The sequence below is a fragment of the Onthophagus taurus genome, chromosome 1 (genome assembly GCF_036711975.1).
Source record: "Onthophagus taurus isolate NC chromosome 1, IU_Otau_3.0, whole genome shotgun sequence".
In the NCBI taxonomy this organism is placed as follows: domain Eukaryota; kingdom Metazoa; phylum Arthropoda; class Insecta; order Coleoptera; family Scarabaeidae; genus Onthophagus; species Onthophagus taurus.
This window is the reverse complement of record NC_091966.1, coordinates 4,986,714-5,010,239: the sequence shown is the minus strand read 5'-3', so window position 1 is coordinate 5,010,239 and position 23,526 is coordinate 4,986,714. Positions and strand designations below refer to the sequence as shown.

Genomic DNA, 23,526 nt, shown 5'->3' with positions numbered 1-23,526 from the left:
TAAATTATTTCTTTTTGTTTTCGTTTTTTCTCCTCAAATTGATCAAAAATATCTTCTTTCTCTATGAATGAAATTGGACGATTTTCGAGACATAATTTAATGCATGGTTTTGTGTTCTTTTTTTTTTTTGCTTAGGTCGAAAGTAGATTTTTTTTTTAATTTATAAACGTTTTTCAATAAGTACATCCTCGATAATTAGACTCCGTCTTTATCGAGGAAGGTACTTGATAATATCAGATGAGGCCATTACATAAAATGAAAATTTGAAAGCCAAGTGTGAAAAGAAATTAAGTTGTCTTCTGTAAGGTGCGAGTACAGCCCAGTACTTTATTTCTAGGCAACAAGTCAGCTTGGCATATGTCGATTACATCGGTTTCGACGCCCAATGGATTTCCATGCCTGAATTGCGGTAAACTCTACAAGCACCGTGGAAACATGCGTAGACACATGGTCTATGAATGTGGCAAACAAGCCAGATTCGAGTGCTCTTATTGTCCTCGAAGGTTCCATCAGCTGTCGAACTTAAAACGACACAGCGACAGCCAGCATAGAGTGAAAAAGATCAGACATATGCAAAAGATTTATTTGTAAAAAAAATTAATCCGATTAAGAAATCCTATTTAGAATTGGGTGTAAGGAACGTTACCATTTACAAAACGCCAAAGAGTTTTTTTGCTTTATTTTATTTAATTTTTATTAATCTTTAAGAATAGATTTTTATTTTATTTTCAAAGTTAATCCAAAGATAGAGTTTATTGAGTTATACGTGCCATTTTCATTCTCAAGTCATTATTATTATTATTAGTTTATTGTGTTCCTTTAGAAGTGAAATTTAAATTATTGGAAAGTATCCTATTAATGGTTAAGGTAATGTGTAGGGAAGTTTTGTCCTTAAATGTAGTTACGAGATATATGAATATATACCAAAGAAAGGAGTCGTTTATTAATTTATGATAAATTTAAAGTTTATTTAAAGAATGCATCAAATTATGTCTCGAAATTTCTAAAACATATAGAGTCGATTTAATTAAAAATTAAATTAATTCAAGATAGGGTATTATAGTTTAAATTCATATTAATTTTATATTATCAAAATCACTTTTGCTTAAGATTTCTAAAAAAGTTAATTTTTGTTTTTCACTTATATTATTTATAATAAACTTTTAATTTCTTGTTTCCTGGAATAATAATAAGCACTTTTATTTAAAATTCATTAACAATTTTCAATATATTCGACTCAAAATTTAAAAAACCCACATCACTTCATCAACATTCATCATTAGCTACATAAGTACTTCAAACAGGTAAGAAAGTTTTATTTTATCTCTGGGGAATTACATCAAAATTAATAAAAATTTCGTTCATACAAACAAAATATTGCGTTAAAAATTCAAATTACAAAAAAATTAATCAATTAATTTCTAACTTCTCGTGTTTCTCGTAGGTAGTTAGTAAAAGTTCTTCTAAATTTTGTGATCTGAACTATTAATTAATTAGCGTAAATGTAGTTTTTTTGTCTTGGAATTAGGTAGGACGTATTTTTTTTGAGTTTGTTTTTTTTATTGATTTTTTTTTGTGGGTGAAGTCATCAAAAAAATTCTCGCGTCAAAAACAAAGTTATTAACCTCGGACTATATTGCTTTTACAGAATTAACGAAACTAATTGGCCGCGAAAAGTGGAATATAATCCCAAAAAAACTCAAGGGCAAATCCAACAAGTTCATCCCGGTCTTGGAACCAGTCGTTTTGAATCCGGTTAAGTTGGAAACGAATTCGAATCATCCCGAAAGAAGGTTTCATTGTTCAAAGTGTTCGAAAAGTTACAAAAACAAGCGCCACTTATACAGGCACGAAAAGGAGGAATGCGTTGACGTCGCACCCAGATTTAGATGTCCGATGTGCGCTTCCGTGTTCAGGAGAAAATACCACTTGAGCAGACACGTTCAAACTAGACACACTTTTGAGTACAAATCTGATATACACAATTGATCAAAATTATTTTTTTGATATGAGTTGATAATAAATAATGGCGGGGTTAAAGATGGACTTATCCAGACTTAGATTAATATTGTGCCAAAAATTTTTATACCATTGTTAGGATTAATATAACTATTAATTTACCAATTTTGAAATGATAAAAGACTGCGGCCTTTATTAATTACCGTTTTTTAAGAGTATAAAATAGTTTAACTTTTGATACAATGATAACTTTATTGAGGAATATATTTATATTATGTATTTTCTAATTGTATTTTTTTGCAATAAATGCAACATTTTATAATAATAATGAGGTTTTGGTGGGTTGGGTTAGTCCTTTTTTTTGTAGGTAGGGGGAAACTATCAAAATTCTTAGAAACTAACTTTAACTAGTTGAAAGCCAAATTTTTAATTTTCCAAGTCGTTAAGTTTCTTTGTTAAGGATTGTTGGAGTCTCTTCACATCTGATTATATACTGCGTTTCTTAATGATGCTAATTGTAGATAGCACAAGGAAAAGCTCAGGTTAAGTTTTTGACCGGTTTCAATTTGTGTCATTATCAGGCGGGCACATTTTCGGGAACCTTTTTCGTTAAAAAAATTTTTTAATAAATTGATTTCGGTTATGTACTCTTAAATGTATTCTTAAAACTATTTCTTCCCCAAGCGGTGTATACAGGGGATTTCATATAACTCTCAATATATGAATCACTGGAACTATTCCACATAAAATGCAACATAGCTTAATAGTACCAGGAATTGGATAAAGGAAGTAATGTTTCTGGTTCTAGATCTAGTGGTAGTTCTACTTTTCGTTTAATAAAAATATACCACAAACACGCTAAATAACAATTAAAACTAGAACTTACACTAGACCTAGAACTAGAAGCATTCGGGTTTAGCCGCACGTCTCTCAAGACGGCTAAACCCGAATGATTCTAGTTCTAGGTCTTGTGTTAGTTCTAGTGCAAAAATTCTGGTGTTAGTTCTAGTTTTGCACTAGAACTAAGTTAGTTATAGTGATAGTGCTATATAAATATGTAACATAACTGTCACTAGAACAAACATTGGACCTAGAACTAGAAACATTTGGGTTTAGCCGCACGTCTCTCAAGACGGCTATACCCGAATGATTCTAGTTCTGGGTCTTGTGTCAGTGCTAGTGTTAGTTCTAGTTTTAGTGCAATAAAATATGGACAACATAGTGATATCTTATGCTAACTAGCGCTACCTATCACTGTCACTAGAACACACATTCTAGAGTTAGTTCTAGTTTTTTACTAGCACTATCACAATTTGACGTGCGGCTAAACCCGAATGATTCTTGTTTTAGGTCTTGTGTTAGTTTTAGTGATAGTGCTATACAAATATGCAACATAGTGATATGCTTACTAGCGCTACTTATCACTGTCACTTGAACAAACATTAGAACTAGAAACATTTGGGTTTAGCCGCACGTCTTTCAAGACGGCTAAACCCGAATGATTCTAGTTCTGGGTCTTGTGTCAGTTCTAGTGTTAGTTTTAGTTTTAGTGCAATAAAATATAGACAACATAGTGATATCTTATGCTAAGTAGCGCTACCTATCACTGTCACTAAAACTTACATTCGTATTTAGCCGCACGTCTCTCAAGACTGCTAAATCCGAATGATTCTAGTTCTAAGTTTAGTGTTAGTTCTCGCTTTTTACTAGCACTATCACTATCCGACGTGCGGCTAAACCCTAATGATTCTTGTTCTAGGTCTTGTGTTAGTTTTAGTAATAGTGCTAATAAATATGCAACATAGTGATATGCTAACTAGCGCTACTTATTACTCACTAGAACAAACGTTAGAGCTAGAACTAGAAACATTTGGGTTTAGCCGCACGTCTCTCAAGACGGCTAAACCCGAATGATTCTAGTTCTAGGTCTTGTGTTAGGTCTAGTGATGGTGCTAGTGCAAAACTCGAACTAACACTAGACCTAGAACTGGAAGCATTCGGATTTAGCCGCACGTCTCTCAAGACGGCTAAAGCCGAATGATTCTAGTTCTGGGTCTTGTGTTAGTTTTAGTAATAGTGCTAGTATAAAACTAGAACTAACACTAGACCTAGAACTAGAAACATTAGGGTGCAATAAAAATATAGACAACATAGTGATATCTTATGCTAGCTAGCACTACCTACCACTCTAAGATTAGACCTAGAACTAGAAACATTCAGGTTTAACTGTCTTAAGAGATGCACGGCTAAACACATTGTTTCTAGGTCTAGTGTTAGTTCTAGTGCTAGTCTAGTTTTTTTGTTATTCTAGATTGTTGTATATTTTTATTCGCTATAACGGACACTGCGTTCCCCGTATTAATCCGTAATTATATTGTCATGTTGCATTTTATGTGGGATAAAGTAAGTAAAGGAAATAAATTTTTGTATATTGCATCTTAAGTGAAATTCACTGTTTGTATAACAGCAACTATTTTATTAAGATACTTATCAAATTTTTAGGTTGTTTGTTGTACTAACTTAAGAGAAGGTTCGTGAAATTCTCGAAACAATACCTTTTTCCTGATGATGCTCAAGCATTGAAACCGGTACGAAATGTCATTTTATAGCAAGATGATAAGAAAACAAAATTGTAGTGGATTTGGCCTTTTTTTCGAACAGTTTCTAATAATTATTAGAGATAATGATGTAATGAAATATCATACATGGTTTTTTGAGTATGCACAGCTATTTTTTTTGCAATAGCGCATGGCCAAGGGAAATTCTATAAGTATTCATGCAAACATATTTCTACTATTAAGAAGTCTTCTAAAACTTACAAGAAAAATCTGCACTACATCCCGCATGAATATGAAGTTCACATTATTATCATTACATATTTAATATTAAATTTGGTAACATTGAATAAAAAAAGAAAGTAGTGGTGATAGGAGAAATTTCTGTTTCAGACATAGTATGGTGTGGTAAATATTCTACTCGTCCTGTTGTTAACAAAACACCAAGTGATGATCAAGAAAGACGTTATCATTGCGACACGTGTCACAGATCGTACAAGTACCAGAGCAATCTTTGTAACCATAAAAGGGAGGAATGCGGTAAATCGCCCTCCTATTTCTGTCCGGTCTGCAATAGGGGATTCAAAAAGAAACAACATTTGCAGAGACACATGGCCGGAATTCATAATATGACGGGAAACGTCCAAGCTACTCAAGTTAGTTGTCAAAATATAGCTTATAAAAATCCTCAAAGTACAGAAACTGAGTTTTCCGATTCTGGTTTTGTTCGCGATGTTGGTAATAATTCAAGTGTTGTTTCGCAACAACCGGATTCGTTACCAAGAGGAAATGTTCAACAACAGGGCGTTTCTCTTAATAATATGGAGTTTTTGTTGCAGCAACTTAATCAGTTTGAAAACGAACAATACATAACTAAAAATGAATAAGAAATTTATGTAAATTAAAAAAATTATATGAATAACTAACGATTTTTATACAGTTTATTGCAATAAAAACAACTTAGTATTAATAATAAATTAATATTTCTCAAAGATTCTAAACCATTTCAATAAAGGTAATGTATAAAAATTCTAAAGCTTCTATTAATATAAAAGATTTATGTTGCATTAAAAATTAACTAAGTGGATAGAATTTAATCTAATTTAAATTTAATTTAACCGATTTTGAAAATATTAAATAAATAGTTAATCTAGAAAATATTTCAGGTCGATACTTTTGCTCTTGCGGCCGTAGTTACGGCAAACGATTCACCTTGAATAGACACCGGAAGTACGAGTGCGGCGGTAAACAACCCAATTTTTCGTGTACGTTTTGCGGCACCAGATACAAGTATCGATTCGAATTAATCAAGCATATGAAAACGCATCCAAATTTTTTCATACCACCCGAATTGTTATATTGAAAACAAATCATGAAAATTAAGAAAAAGAATTGATAATTATTGTTTGTGAAGTTACATTGTAATTATAAAGGAAATATATTAATTTTGAAATAAATTGTTTTTTTTAACTTAGAAAAAGAATTATAATAAATATCGTAGGTAAAAAAATTAATTCATAATAAGAAGTTGTTTGAAGTATGTTACAAGAATGTTGGCTAGCTTGCTCCACAAATTGTTTTTCGGATAACTATGTCGATTAGATTAACATACTTAGGTGGGTTTAGCTATAATACTGCCTTTATTAAGTGATGATATAAAAGTGATGTCTAAATTATTTACCATAACATTTATACTTTATAATTAGGAAAAAAACACATCTATCACAAAGAGGATTCGGAACTTTCACTTAAATCGACAATTTAATTAACTTGATGAGTAGTATGTATTAAGATGCTTTTTTTTATATTAAATAAACAACATTTATTTTTATAGTACAATGTAATTGAAGAAATAAAGTATAATTTGATTGAACTAAAACTAGAAACTTTCAAGTTTAGCCGTGCGTCTTCTGAAAAAGTGTTTGATGTTTTGGATGCTATGATCAAACCTTCAGAAGCCAACAACATTGCACAATATGAGTAGAAAGATAAAATTAAAGCAAAAAGAAACTTTGTAAAACTTCTTCCTTAGTTTTATTTTTTTTTTATTTTAATATGCTCGGTACCGGTTTCAACTTCTTAAAAGACATCATCAGTTGAATAGTCAAAGTCTTAAAAATAATGTTAAATTTTTGTATACAGTGCTTCCCAAAAGTAACGGATAAATTCATTAAAAACGGTTTATAGAAAAATCGCTGAGAGGGGTCTAAGGATTTAATTTTTTTGCGATTTTTTGGTATAGATTTTAAAATTTTTTCGCCATTTTTAAACTAGTTATGACATGATCGCTACTTTTTTTCAAGTAGCAATCCACCATTTTTAATACGGAATATGACAGAGGATATTTTTCTGAATTTGGTACACTCAAAATTAATATTAGTTACATAAGAAAATTTTCGAGAAAAATTGCCTTAGAGTTTCATGATTTTTCATTTATTTGAGGTAAAAAAATAGCAGTAGCAATGCGTAACCACGGCAACCAGTTGTTTTAGATATTTTATTAAGATAATGATTAATTTTTGATATCTGAAATAGTTTGTTGTCATGGTTACGCATAGCTACTGCTATTGTTCTATCTCAAATGAATGGAAAATCATGAAACTTTAAGATAACTTTTCTCGAAAATTTCTTTTGTAACCAATATTAATTTTGACTGTACCAAATTCAGAAAAGTATCCTCTGTCATATTCCGTATTAAAAATGGTGGATTGCTATTTGACAAAAATATCGATGACGTCATTACTCGTTTAAAAATGGCGGCAAAAATTTTAAATCTATACCAAATAATTGCAAATAATTTAAATTTTTAAACCCGTCTCAGCAATTTTTCTATAAACTGTTCTTAATTGTTTTAATGAACTTTTCCGTTACTATTGGGAAACCCTGTATGTTGAGTTGTCTCAGTTGATAGTTAGTAATTAGTGTTAATTAAATTCTATCTGATTTCTGTCGGTTGTCCTTTTAACATAAAGCACTTTTTCAAAATGCAGCCATGCGTCTCTTAGAAATCCGAAAGTTTCTAGGTGTAGTGAAAATGCTACTGTTAGTTTTAGTTCAATTAACATCGGCCGTGAAAGCCTTCGTACTTATATAATTTAATTATTAGATATAGTTATACAGGGTGTTCCGTATCTTCCGGATCAGAGCATTACACGGTTGAAGGATACATTATTCTGAAGCGATTTTTCTAATAAATTTTTTTTCGAAATGTTTATAATAACCGCAAGGGAACTGTTTAAAGTCGTCCAATAGTGATTCACGGAAAAAGTTTATTTGTGTTTCCGTGTCGAATCTATTGGTTAAAAAAATTTTTTAATAGAAAAATCGCTTCAGAATAATATATTCTTCAACCGTATAATGCTCTGATCCGGAAGATACGGGACATCGTGTATATGTTATGGTAAAATAAATTATCGTACACGTTTCATACCTTCCGTTTCTTTCCTGAGAATGGTTAACTGACGTAAGTGAATGAAAGTAAGGATTTTGTGACTTTTTGAAAATCATTTGAAATGATGTAATTTATTTTCAAGAAATCAATCAAAAGTCAGGATATTTATGGAAAAAATTGTTTGCACTGATATGCTAATGGATGGTGGTTACAGTTAAATAATTGCTATTGTCTTTGATATAACAATTTGTTAGATTATAAATAAATGGAGTAATTTTAAATGAAATAATATATAATACATTTTTCATCTATATTTTTGTTCATCTATGAAATCTGGCAGCGTGATATTTCCATCAGTCATAATTTGTACTAATTAAGTATTTCGAGGATCATTTATTACATCATATCCCCCTGCCACTTTCTTAAATGTTTATTTTGGATCATTGTTGTATAGTAGTAGCTATGTTACATTTTACTGTTTTGGATTATATGGTAGAATTACTAACGTATTTGTAATTTCTCATCAACTAATGTTTGTGATTAACCCTGACCTTATCTAATACTTGGATTGGGTTGACAGCTGATGTGGAATCTTAATTTCTACTTATCGATGGACGGAATCAGGAATCACCTCCTGGAATCTCAAGGTGAAGGTTACACAGTATGATTTTGATCTTAATTGTTTTTAAGATCAATGTGACAGTCATTGGCTGCCCATCCGCAGAGAGTTTCAAGGTCATGTCAGCACTATCACTACAACTAACAATAGGCTTAACATTTTGGATGTCATGTTGCAACCTTATTCAGAAAGAAGTTCGAAGTTCACTTCAAATTTCTAGATCTAGGTTCTAGTACTAGTGTTAGTTCCAGTTTTAATTCAATGAACACCGGCCGTAAATACTGCTATACAGGCTGATTCTCAACCTACACGCATAAACTTGGATATTTATTTCTCAAGACAAATAATGACTAACAGGTGACAAAAATTGTAGAAAAAGATTGTTGCAACCTTATTCAGAAAGAAGTTCGAAGTTCACTTCAAGTTTCTAGACCTAAGTTCTAGTATTGGTGTTAGTTCCAGTTTTAATTCAATGAACACCGGACGTAAGTACTGCTATACAGGTGATTCTGGGTGACCTACACGCATAATCTTGGATATTTATTTCTCAAGACAAATAATGACTAATTGGTAACAAAAATTGTAGAAAAAGATTTTTAGTTTCTTAGATAGCTGATTATTATGCGGCAATATCTAAATAATGTGTTTCCCGAAAGATGGATCTCTGGCCATCTCAATTGCCCGACCACAATTCATTTAAATTTTTATTTTTGGGGTCACTTAAAAAGCATAGTGTACGCCACCGAAGTTAATACTAAGCAAGAATTGCGAAATCGGATGCATGCTGCTGCCTAGATAATCCGCCAACCCTGGCTTAGGCCGCACTAGTGGGAGATCGTGTAGTTGGGGTAAAATTGTGTATAGAAAATATGGGAAATAACGTCGAACACTTGCTGTGATGTTATTTTAAAATGTTGTATGTATTCTTGATTTGAAAGTAACTTTCACGTATATCTGGAAAAGTAAAAAACTTTTTCCAGATTTTTTTTCACCTATTAGTCATTATTTGTTTTGAGGAATAATTCACCAAGTTTATGCGTATAGGTTGAGAATCACCTTGTATATCTAGTATATATGGGCAGATTTATGGCTTCTGGCATAGTTTTTTTTTGTGTTAAGTAATAATATCCGTTATTGCATCCTCCTCTGTGCCATCTGCCTTATTACATTAATGCCTTATCTGCATTATTTACAAATTAAAACATTTCAACGCCACACTCCGTGTTTCTAATCGTATCTCTTTGTCAGTTGTTTTACTGTTCTGAGCTATTTCATCTCTATAGCCTGCGTATAATACAGGGTGCCCATTATGTATGGAATATAGTATATATCTCGGTAAATGTTGGCTTTATAAAAAAACATTTTATACAAAAGTTGTTTAATATTTTATTTGCCTTAATAAGACCGCATACAATTGTTTTTAATTCAGAAAACAAATGAGTAACGAATAACACTTAAATTTTTTTAAATGGCAATGTAGCCTTTTGTTACGCTCATTTGATAGAGATTAATTTTCTCTTTACGATGACGTAAAATTTTTGTACGATTACATTAGATAATTTTTGGTATAAATTGAAGTCAATAATTTCACTTTAAAACCTAAGGCGGCACACTTTAGTTATATGAGAAAAAGTCTGTTTTCATACAAGGGCGATTTGGTAACCTTGTTCGATATTAGTAATTATATGCAATAGATAAGTTTTTCCGACTTTGATAAATATAAATAAATATATTTATAAATATATTTGATAAATAAATAAATATTACGTAGTCCCTAAATGTCATATTGACAAGTATATACAGGTGTCCCGTATCTTGCGCCTCAGAGCATTATACGGTTGTAGGATACACTATTCTGAAGCGATCTTTCTAATAAAATTTTTCCGTAATGTTTATAATAACCGCACTGTTTTATTAAACGAACTGTTTTTCGTCCAATAGCAGATCGTAAATCAGTCAGAGGTAATCGGCCCAACCCTCGGCCGGTCTGCCGCGCCGATCATAAAAGTTTCTCACGTGTACTCACCAATAGATTCGACACGGAAAGAGAAATAAACTTTTTCCGTGAATTCGTGAATCCGCTTATTATATCTTTAAACAGTTCCCGTGCGGTTATTATAAACATTTCGAAAAAATTTTATTAGAACGATTTCTTCAGAATAATGTATCCTACAACCGTATAATACTCTGATGCGGAAGATACGGGACAGCCTGAATATTCGTATCCTTCAAAAGTAGTCAGTAAACTACATTTTTTTTAGCCAGTTTTGAAACTCCTAAACAGGAATTTTCAATGTAGGTTTTTTTTCGGTAAAATTGGTGTGTAGTACTAGTGTACAGGTGTCCAAATTTCGATGGGTTTGCAGGGTATCTCAGTTATTATGAAAGATAGAAAGTTGCGGCTTCCGCGAACCTGAGCTGCTTTTTTGTGAAACTTGCAATGGCCCAAATCAAATTTTCATAGCCCTCTTCGTTTTTGATATACAGGGAGTGTTTGAAATTTACGATTTTCAGACACCTCCTGTATCTTGGCTATCCGCAAACTTAGTAAAAAAGTAAGAACGGGCTCTAATAGATTTTTTCACGTAGAATCCAATGGTGCACGTAGAATTTATCTAGTCATCACGGTTTTTGAGTTATAAACACAACCCAAATACTGAATACTCAACTTCTAAAATACTTCACTCTTTATAACTGAAAAACCGTGATGACTAGAAAAATTCTACGTGCACCATTGGATTCTACGTAAAAAAATCTATTAGAACCCGTTTTTACGTTTCCGGATAGCCGAGATACAGGAGGTGTCTGAAAATCGTAAATTTAGAAACACTCCCTGTATATCAAAAACGAAGAGGTCTATGAAAATTTGGTTTGCGCCATTGTAAGTTTCACAAAAAAGTAGCTCAGGTTCGCGAAAGCCGCAACTTTCTATCTTTCATAATAACTGAGATACCCTGCAAACTCATCGAAATTTGGACACCCTGTACAGTTTTACAAATATCTTGCTACCGACTACTGTCATATTATGCTGATACAAAAAATTACCTGAATATTTGTAAACACGACCAGTTTTATTAATTGTTCAAGACGTAAGATACCGTTATTAAAAATCCTATTAGCAATGAAAGGGTTGATACTTTGTGTGCTTGTGTACCTCTCTTAGATAGTATCGGTTTCTTAGATTTAGTATTCATCACCAGTTTTGATTCATTGGATCATCCTCAGGAATCAGAATGATTGAAATAACATTACGCACTACAATTCCTATTTTAATAATAAGTCTTTGATTAAAAGATGAAAAATGTTCTTCCTCATATTATAGATACTAATTCTATTAATTACATCACACTTAAATTAAGATCTCTTAAAGTAGGAAAATCAAAATGTATTTAAAGATTTCTCACGTTATTTTTTCATCAATAAATATAGTTATAATTTTTTAGTGATATTATTTGAATAATTATCGAGACATCTCCTGAGGATGCTTCGACTGGATTGAAATCTGTGAATATAAGAATAACTAAAATAACATTAAAATATTATTTGCGATTTTTATTCTCTAAAACATTGTTTTAATGTTTGACTTTTAATTCAATTTGTTTTAATTACAATTTGGTTAATAATTCTAATAAATATATATAAAATTACTGTATTTTTTAGGCTTATATGTATGTGGTAATTGCCATAAAACGTACCATCATAAGAAAACTTTAAGCAGGCACGTTCGATTGGAATGCGGTTTAGAACCGTGTTTTGCCTGCCCGCTATGTCCATATCGATTCAGGCGAGCTTATCTTCTAACAAGACATAAATTTGTTCATCACAGCACGACTTGTTACAAAAAGAATTAAAGAAGACTGATTAATTATTTTTTTTTTTCCCTATATGATACCAAAAATTTATATATTAAAGTGTAAAAATATATAAAAATTAAGATATTTATTGAATAAAAGGTATGAATTGAATTGTAAGACGATTTCATTTTAATCATTTTTATTTCATTAATTTTATTTATTATTTCTTTTTCATCAATGCATTTTTTTTTTCATTTATTTCTATTTTTTTTTTCAATTTATTTATTTTTTTTTGTTTTACCTATCCCATTTTTCCTTTACAGAGGAGGACAACCAATATACAGAATTGGTTTTTCCGCGTTTGGGCGACTTCAATCGTAAAAATCCATTCAGAAAGATGAAAGTTGTAAAAGGCCACACGTCAATGCAAGGTTACAGTGATGATTCGCAATTTACATGCAGACATTGTGGTAAACGCTATAAATGGAAATCGACGTTGAGTCGACATGAAAAACTCGAATGTGGCGATAAAGAACCGAAATTCTTTTGTTCGTATTGCCCTTACAAAGCGAAACAAAAAGGCAATTTATTGGTGCATATTCGAAAACATCACTTCGACAACGACGAATCAAACGATAATGATAAAGTTCTCGATATTAATTTTGATTAATTTTATTTTAATTAATTATATTTTTTAAACTATATTGTTAATTACATATTTTAATACAATTTTTTTTTAATTAAACCGTTTTTATTATTTTTTTTGTTTACGATTAAAAAAGGGTGAGTATAAAAATGAGATGAGTGTTGTGCTTTCAGTGTTGTGGCCCGAATTTAATTATTTTAAAAGCATAAATATTTATTTAGTCTCTTTTTCCTTTGATTTTTAGAAGCTACGAAATCAACAAATTCCGATTCGACAAACGCCGTGTATTCTTGCGAGAAATGCGGCAGAACATACAAAAGAAAAGCTACTCTACGTCGACACGTTAGTTTCGAGTGTGGCGTCAGCAAAAAATTCGTTTGTCGCGTTTGTAATAGCAGGTTTAAGAGACAAGATACTTTAAAGATGCATACTCGTTTGCATATGCCAAAAAAATGTCCACCTTTAATTATGTTTTAATATTACTTTTATAACATATTTAAGAAAGTGAGATAATATAATAAGTGATGAGTTAAGGAAAGAGACCTAGAAAAATTTTATTTATTATGTCTGTGTGTAATTTGATGTACAAAAATGAAATATATACAAAATAAAACCGTTAAAATTAAAGAAAAAAGGAAATTTGTTTTAAATCTAAATTAAATTAAAAAAGAAATAAAATTTGTTTAACAACATTTTATTTTAGAATTGGCAGACATGGTCATAAAAGAGGAATATGATGACACTGGAAATAGGTTGTACTGCTGTGTTCGGTGTGGGAAGAGATATAAAAGAAAAGAGACTTTGGCGAGGCATTTAAAATTAGAATGTGGGCAATTACCAAGGTTTGCGTGTAATACTTGTGATTATAGGTTTAAAAGAAAGGAACATCTCGTTGCGCATATTCGATCAAAAGGGCATTAATTTGTTGTTATTAAAGTTATTAAAAGATTTGTTACATAAATTTACAATATTGTGTCTCTTAAGCTGACGTTACACTTAGTAGTCGACTGCTACGGAGGGGCGTGGAATGACTGTTAGCATCAAAATTTACGTGTAACATGTCTGTTGATATTGTAGTGAACTGTTACTGTCACCGCTAGAAAATCTTCTACTTTTGGTATAGCAGTAGCGTTATACGTAAATTTGACGCTAACAATTAAATCACACCGCTCTGTACTTATCGCGATAGCAGTCGACTGCTATGTGTACAGTTTCCGATATTTCTGGTAGTAATTATCAACCCGAAAAGTACCTGGACGTGATTTATGATAGGCCCTCGTAGCGAATTTGGTTCAGGGACGCACTTCTTTTTTTATTTTATTTTAAATTAAAATTTACACGTAAATTTTGACGGTGACAGTCATACTGCCATAGCAGTCGACCGCAACGTTTAACGCCGGCTTAAATGTAACTTATTAATGAATCAATTGAATCAAATAAATTTATGTAACGAATGTTATAAAAAGATAATGTAATTTATATTGTTGATTGTACATATATTGTATAAAAAATTAATATATTACAACAAAAATCTTAAATAAATTTGTTTTAATTTTCCTTCTTTTGTGATATAAATAAAGTAGGTTAGTTTCTTAGTGCACACATCTTCTTAAATTAAATAATAGACTGAAATAGAAAATCTAAAGTAGAAATTAATATTTAATTACTTGAAATAGCACGGTAAGTTTATTCTCTCACTAAATTAAAAGATATCACAATGATTTATTTGTTTATTTTATTGTTATTTGATCATTATTTTAATATTATTTTATTATTTAAATTTTTTTGGTGTAGGGCACCATTTAAAAAATGTTTACCTCGATAACCGATATTTTTTCCAGGTATTCCAGTCCACATCGAACTAAAAGAGGAACACCTTTCCTCCGCTTGGACGATATGGGCTGCGACCGGCGACGGCAGCGACATCGATGACGTGAAACCCTCAAATCCAAAACGAAAAATGACATCGTATAACCGAATCAAGGGCAATTTTACTTGTCTTCAATGTGGTCGAATGTACGTTCGTAAAGACTCGTTACAACGTCACCTGACGTACGAGTGCGGTAAAGAACCCCAGTTCCAGTGTCCGTTTTGTCCGCAACGTACCAAAAGGAAAACCCATCAGATTAGGCATATTAAAAGACAACATAAGGATAAAATTGGTGTTTTGGAGGAGAACAATCCGGGAATGATTCTTACCAAAGTTGGACCGCAACAAGTTCATAGCGAATAGTTTTTGTGTTTTTTTAAATAGGTTTTTTGACAAGTTTTTTTACAATTTTGTGTAGAGTGAATTAAGATACATAGCAAAAATGTTGATGAATATTTTTGCGAAACCAATTTCATGACTAATGTTAATAATAAATTGTAATTTTTATTATAAAATATATTCAGATTATGCAGGTAAGTGGAGGATTGTAACAATAGAAATTTATTCACATACATTTTTTTTTTAATTATAACACATTTATTTATGTATAGTCGACTAATGACATGATTCATCAAAGTTTCAGTATATTGTATTAATTTACTTTATGTCGTTGCAATATAATTGTTTTGAGATCAGCTACAGATAAAATTAGTTACCTAAAATAGTTGGTTTGATCGTTTTATGCTTAACAGTCACGATTGTAGCGTCTCGGCATCATCAAGGTCATCAAAGATAGCGTTTCACATCAGTCGCTATATTTCAGGCTTTCATTATTTTTAAGGTATTATATTCAACTTCAAAATTGATTATCCAAAGTATTTGGTGTGGAACTTCACTGTGTTTTATATTTGGCCGTCTCGGTTGCAGCACCTGTCTTTACACTTATCAAAGAAATACTTAACATAAATGGTAGTCGAACCCACTTTGCGACCGAGGTCCTACGTTTTAGACTTACAAGAGCCTTCAAAATTTTAAAATCTATTACTCAATATGCTGTGGATAGCCACACAGCAACATATTTACTATGTGGCTGCTTCGATTGTACCCCCTCGGCTACTATATATTCTTATTACTATACAGGGTGTTTTAAATGTCTGGAATATAGCAAATAATTTTGCCATTTGTTTTTTTAAAGAAAAATGTTTCAAATAAAAAATTCTTTGTTAATTATGGCTCATTTTACGGCGATATTTGCTTTTTTACATTGTTTTTTGTTTCGTTGCTATGGCAACCAACATTGTTATTTTAAATGGGATGCTATATGTTTTTTGCATATTTTGATAGAGGATAAATTGTTTTATGATAAATTTTGAGGATAAATTGTTGAAACCGTCATTTTTTGACATTTAAAGCTGTTAACAGCGTTATTTCGGCGCATACTTTGATTGTAATTTGCTGATAATATCTTCAGAAAATCTCAGTTTTTTTCTTATAAAACCATATGATTTGATATGTTCATCGCATAGAGAGATTTATTCTCTATCAAACTATGCAAAAAAAATATTTTCATCCCATTTAAAATAACAATGTTGGTTGTCATAGCAACGAAACAAAAAACAGTACAAATAAGCATATATCGCCAAAAAATACGCCATAGTTAATAAAGAAATTTATATTTGAAACATTTTTCTTTAAAACGTTAAATGGCGAAGTTGTTGGCTATATTCCAGACATTTGACACACCTGTATTCGTGGCCTTGGTATGTAATAGTAGCCGAGGGGCTATATTTGCGACCTGGTACACGCATTGTATTTTGAAGATAAATTAACAATCCACTTTAAGAGCTAAACTTCGTAGTCGTTGTTATGTTTACAGTTTTTAAAGTCTAGAATATAATCTTTCTGATTCTAGAAAATATAATAATATAATTTGCGTAGTAGCACAGACTTGCGTTATGACATAAAAGTCATTTACAACAAATAGTCTGGAAATTAGCATGTAAAGACTACAAAGTTCATTGTTGAAAATTTAATAAAGTAGTTTTATATTGTTTTTGCAAATGCATAAAGGTCTAAAAATTCCGTGATAGGCGACAAACTGCTAGTTCCAACCGCAAGCCACAGACGACACTTTGGTACATATATAATTTGTATGGGAAGTGTACGACAACCAGTAGTGTCGCTTGTAGTTTGCAATCTGTCGCCTGTCACAGAATTGTACCTTAATTATTAAAAAAGTCATCATAGTGCGGGAAAGATTACCAACCAAGTATCTGACTCAATAACATGTATATGACATAAAATAAGTCTTTACTGCATAAGTGGTCGCCTGATGATGGTATAATTAATGAAACCGGTTAAGAATCTAACTCAAAGGTGGGAGAATCACAAATTATTGCAAATAGAACGAAGTGTAGAGGTCTTTACACATCCGAGCTACATTGTTTAAATTTAAATAAGTTTGATAATTATGCAATCATCAATAGACAACTAATATGGGATTAATTTATCTCCTGATGATGGTATAGGTATTGAAACCGGTTGAGAATCTGTTTTAAATGGAGGATTGATACTTGTTAATGGTTGTACAAAATTTAGGCATTCGTGATACATTTTCTATTTAATCTAATCATTTCTCCATAATTATACCATCCTAAGGAGACGACGTGTGCGGAATAGATTACTTTTTATATCTTCATGATCACATTTTTTATCTTTTAGTGATGGTATGTGATGTAGGTATATAGGTGATGGTTACAAAATCCTGTTGGGAGTTAAACAGAGTTATTCATAACGAAATAGCTAGTTTAGGAAAGATTACAAATGCATGAAATTCCCAATTTTTTCACCTGATCATATTATTTACTACTGTTAGAATAATATTCATTAAAATTTCCTTTGTGGCATCAATGATTGTATATTAAACAAGATTTATAAACTCTTCATACATTTTTTTCTAAAATCTCAACTAGTTTCGGTAATTAGATCATGCTATTAATTTTTGAAATATGTAAATAAAAACAGATTTCAGCAACTATACAATCATCAGGAAATGATTAATGCATTAAATATTTTTATAACACATCATTTTATTAGTCGAATATACACAAAAATTTTTTTTTTACATAATCGAATAATGAAATTAATTCACTCTACATAAATATTTAGTTTATAAGTTAAATTTATTTTCAATTTATCGTATTGTTTTGACCGTTTTTATTTATTTAAAGCTGTCCATTTTTTTACAAGTTACCTTCTTCTTACCAACTTCTAATCGATAATTTGTGACACCTTTACCCATAAGAACGATCGTTAGTTTAGTTATTTTATTTTATTGCATTTTTATCTTCGAAATCTAATTTTGGTTTTTTTTTCACCAAAAATTTATGTTTAAAAATAAAAACAGATTTTTTTTGGCACTATTTTTTTTCTTTTTTATTAATTCATCAATTCATTTTCCTTTTTTCTTTATTTACTAGCTTTTTGCATATTTATTTTTTGTGTATCTCTATTTAATTTAATTATTTTTTTATGGGAATTGGGCATCCAAATCAAAACCCACCCCATTTTTTACTAACACCATTTTTTTTTGTTTCAGCTGAAGATCTAAGCTTGGCAAGACCATGGGAACGTTGGCCCGCTCATCTCGCCCTTCCAATGATGTTGATGCGTGAGAGTATGAAGAAATCGATGTTGCAAAGTATCACGAAGTCTTCACTCTCGATGGATTTAAGCACGGCGGCGAAGGGTGGGTCTAAATCCGGTGCGCAATCGAGGGTGTCCACGGAGACTTCTTCTCCGGGATATGATTGCAGCATTTGCGGACGCATCTATAAGTTAAAAAGTTCGCTGAGGAATCATCAGAAATGGGAATGCGGTAAGGAACCGCAATTTAAGTGTCCGTTTTGTGTTTATAAGGCCAAGCAAAAAATGCACATGGCTAGGCATATGGAAAGAATGCATAAGGAAATTGATTATTCAGTGGTTAAGGCGGAAATGAAGGTCGAGACTGGAGATGGTGATAACTAAGGGCTTCCTATTTTTATTATTAATATTTTTGGTAGAATATGATAAATAAGGTTTTATTCCTGACAATTTTTGGGTGTGGAGAAAGATTTTTCACACCTCACCAATAATACATACCTACATTTATAAACATGTGTACTCCTCGCTATTTGCTTTTTTTGTATACTCTTTTTATATAAGATATTTTTATAGACGTTTTTTGTACTCGAGACTTCCACCTTTTGATACCTCCGAAAAAAAAAAAAAAACAACGATGGACTTTTTTTGATACTCAATCTGATACACAATAACCGACTGATTTTCTATAAAACTAACAAGATATTTATTTTAATCAATTAAAATAAACCTCTAAAAAACTGCCTTCACGCAATCACGAAACCATTGGATCACATTCTTTCTTTTTTACTATTTTTTAATAATATCCTTTTAATACTTTCTATTTCAATTACACACCTTTGGGGTGTTGTGTAATTTCAGATTTTCTCATGCTTGTGATATATTGTAAGTGATCGAACAAAAAAAAAGAAAAAGAAATGGAAAAGTGGCAGCATTTACGGAGTGTGTATGGTCAAAAAAGAAATTACTTTAAGAGAATGTGTATAAAAACGCAAACGATAAAAAGACATAAAGAATTACTACGACAATATGACCCACAATACGTGCGAAAGTGATATTTTTGTAAACGTAAAAGTTAACCCATATCGAAGTGCCTCAATTGTTATTGTTCCTTATTATATAAAATATTTTAGGTATAAGTTACCTTTAATTTTTACTATTTTCCTCTAGGTGATAATATTCCATTTTTTAATCATTAATTTATAGGTAGGTATATTAAAAAAATTGTTCGCACATAAACTTTGGTAGCTGCGGATTGCGATAAAATTATTATAAAATTAAATTAAAAAAGAACGAATAAAAAAATAATGGGTTGATAATGTTATATTTAGTTATCGAGGGGCAGCTACGATTTCCTTCAAAGTGTGTTAGTAGGTTTTAATGATGGTACTGTTTTTAAGGCAACGCTTTTTTATAACGTTCGCAAATGATTCCTCTTTTTTTATTACCCAGCTGGTGGTAGGGGTATTATTATTAATGTAAGACGCAAACGACACAACTCAACACAATAATACTCATAACATCAAACGACATATTGTGATTTTTTAAAATAATTATACCATGATTACGTTCTTTATATAATTGTAATAGTTCCTGATGATGATAAACTGCTGTCATATTTTTTTTATCACTACGTATCCTGTATTTTATATTTATGTATTTATTAGTTTTATTAATTACTCTACTCGGTTTTATTGTTTTAAATTTTTTTTAGCATGCTTCATGAACTTTATAATTTGTAATATATACCTATATATTGTTTTCTTTTTTTTTTGCTTAGCGGTCCTGGTAGATAATAAAAATACAAATAGTTTTGTTAAATTAGTTTTTCTTAATTATTTTTTTAACACAAAATTTTTTTAAATATTTTTTTAGTGTCTGAAGTTCTCGAAAATAGAGTTTTACGGGAAATATAAATGTGATATATCTTTTATTTTATTTAATAGTTCGTTAAGTATACAAATGTTTTATGGATTGTTTATAGTTTATAAAAAAAATATAAAATCTCATATATATTCTATTGTTAATCTATCGCTTTGAGAGAGAATTATTTTGTGATATAAAAAAGTGTTTGGTGAAAAGTGGAGAATTAGTGAAAAAGTGTGTTATTGACCCATAGTGACAAAAACGTGAAAGCACCTTTGGTAGCGGACAAAATCTTCACTAAACGTTGTCAAAACATCGAAATAAAGGATTCAAAGAACTATTCTGGATAAAATCTCTAATTCAATCTGAACAGCCACGTCTACCTGATTCAACTTAACCGTATTCACCTGCAATCGAGATCAGAAGTCCAGGTATAATATATAACAGACCAGGTTTTTCTAACTTGGTATTTGTTTCGTGTTTTTTTACCTGATATTCGAAGTTCCGTCTGGTTCCGTCCTATTATGTAGGGCTAACATAATACTTCCCACAGTTTATAAATTTTTCGAACCATTCAACGAAAAAAGCTTCTCTATTGTTAGCAATGCTTTCCGTACTTTGCTAACTGTCTTATGTCTCACGACAATGTCGTCCACCAGTTATCATTTTTTTGTTGGTATAAAAAAGTCAATATTTCTTGAAAATATTTTCAGATCAATTCTTTGTATCTTCCTTTTCTTTACCTACTTTGCAATCGCGATTTTTCCTAGTACATAAACTCATCAACATATAAGTTTTTGTTAGTAGCCATTTATTTCTATGGTTGGCATTTGAACGCTTTTATTAATATATGAGGTTAATATCGAAAAATTAACATCAAATTATTTAACTTTAATTGTATATATGTATGTACCGACAACAGCAAATTTAACTTCTATAGAAGATCTTGTAACCATTTTTTCACCAGATGATGATCTTGACTTATCGAAATCGGTAAAGGAAAAAATAAAAAAAGACACATCTAAATGTGAAAAAGCTCGTTTCCTTATTTTGCTATATGTGGCTGTACAATATAGTGATAAATCTACCTGATAACTATCTGGCCGATAAACTTATCGGGAGAATAAAGATATTCGCTGTTGTGCAAACTGTTTTTGTCGGTAGGATTGTTATCGACGAAATAAGAGTCGGTTGGTAGTAGTTTTTCCACATATCTAGTGATTTGTGTCTTAGGTTGGTAATAAAGTTTTTATATAAAAATCTTGGTAACCATAAATATCTGGTGGATAACTGTCTTATCGGCAGCGCTGAGTACAATATATTGATAAATTTATCTGATAACTATCCGGTCGATAAACTTATCTTAAGAATAAAGATATTCGCTGTTGTACAAACTGTTTTTGTCGGTAGGATTGTTATCGGCGAAATAAGAGTCGGTTAGCAGTAGTTTTTCTCCATATCTAGTGATTTGTGTCTTAGGTTGGTAACAAAGTTTTTATATAAAAACCTTGGTAGCCATAAATATCTGGTGGATAACTATCTTATCGGCACCGCTGAGTACAATATATTGATAAATTTACCTGATAACTATCCGGCCGATAAACTTATCGCGAGAATAAAGATATTCGCTGTTGTACAAACTGTTTTTGTCGGTAGGATTGCTATCGACGAAATAAGAATCGGTTGGTAGTGGTTTTCCCCCATATCTAGTGATTTGTGTCTTAGGTTGGTAACAAAGTTTTTATATAAAAACCTTGGTAACCATAAATATCTGGTGGATAACTGTCTTATCGGCACCGTCGAGTACCCGATAAGTTATCCTGCCGATAATCTCACCGACAAAAATATCCGTACATTGTAATACAGTACAAACTAACTTATCGGCCAGATAACGCTGTCGGGAAGTTTATTGGTATATTGTACAACGGGCCCTTAACGAAGCAAATACATTTCTAGTACCACTTAGTGCCAGATAATTTCTTTCGGTAAATCTCAGCTGGGTTATATTTTTGTGAGTGTTCAAATTGAAGGTTTGATGACTATGGTCGTCATACGGAACCCAGATATGTTCTTTGCAAATATTCGTTTGGTTCAATCGCTTATTGAGATTGTATCTTTTTAGAAGAAGAATTCTTTAGAAAGCTCAAACAGGAATTTTTTTTACACAAAATACGAATATAAAAGACGAATAGGATACAAAATCAATAAATCTACAAGACAATGTAAAAATGTGAAATGGTGAGAGAAGATAACTTATTTTGGAATATGTTAAAAAATAATTAACTTGATATGTATTATACTGGCATATATCATCCTGTATGACTATGGGCCGGTTGTACAATATACCGAAAAACTTCCCGACAGCGTTATCTGGTCGATAAGTTAGTTTGTGGTGTTTTACAATGTAGGGATATTTTTGTCGGTGAAATTATCGGCAAGATAACTTATCGTGTACTCAACGGTGCCGATAAGACAGTTATCTGGCAGATATTTATGGTGACCAAAGTTTTTATATAAAAACTTTGTATGGTTACTACATAACCATACATTAGCCATTAATGTTATAATTGGAGTTGTGTTTTCCTTATTATCGTGTGAATTAATGAAACTAAATATTGCACTGAAAGATTTTAAAGATTTCCTGAAGATGACACGGTCGAAACCGGTAGAAATCTAATTTATATACAATAAATATCATCGTTTAAGTGCAATATTTAGTTTCATTAATGTTATAGGCTAACCTATAACATTAACTGTTAACCCTATACGTACTTTGTGTCAGTTGTCTGTCGTGAAACATTTCTTTAAACAATTGTTATTGTCAAAATCATAATTAAAACTTCAAAGAAAGACGTTAGCGTTACCAATCTACGACACAAATCACTAGATATGGGGGAAAACTACTACCAACCGACTCTTATTTCGCCGATAGCAGTCCTACCGACAAAAACAGTTTACTACAGCGAATATCTTTATCTTCTCTATAAGTTTATCGGCCGGATAGTTATCAGGTAGATTTAGCGGCATATTGTACAACCATCCCTATGTCATACTGGCTAATACTGAGGATAACCTACAGTGTTTAAATAATAATTAACAATATGATGTATCGGAATTTAATTATTAAATTTTCTATCGACTTACTGATATCTAAGGCAATATTGTAAAACAAAAAGGCAACCAC

The 23,526-nt window shown here is 31.2% G+C and overlaps 1 protein-coding gene across 48 annotated transcripts in view; it reads left to right on the top strand.

The window, feature by feature from the left end:
• The window catches only part of LOC111415678 (longitudinals lacking protein, isoforms H/M/V), a 289,549-nt gene that overhangs the window by 11,243 nt on the left and 254,780 nt on the right, over positions 1-23,526 (top strand). The window contains exon 5 of one of the 48 annotated variants that reach the window (XM_023047441.2): positions 18,433-20,297. The exons of 43 other annotated variants lie outside the window; for them this stretch is intronic. In XM_023047441.2, coding sequence (XP_022903209.2) covers positions 18,433-18,863 — 431 coding nt within the window. In that variant the 3' untranslated portion in view covers positions 18,864-20,297. Of the gene's footprint in view, positions 1-337; positions 936-4,907; positions 5,492-5,680; positions 5,972-12,641; positions 13,064-18,432; positions 20,298-23,526 lie in introns of those variants that run through there. 4 more of the 48 variants (XM_023047447.2, XM_023047473.2, XM_023047438.2 and 1 more) reach the window with 4 other exon arrangements.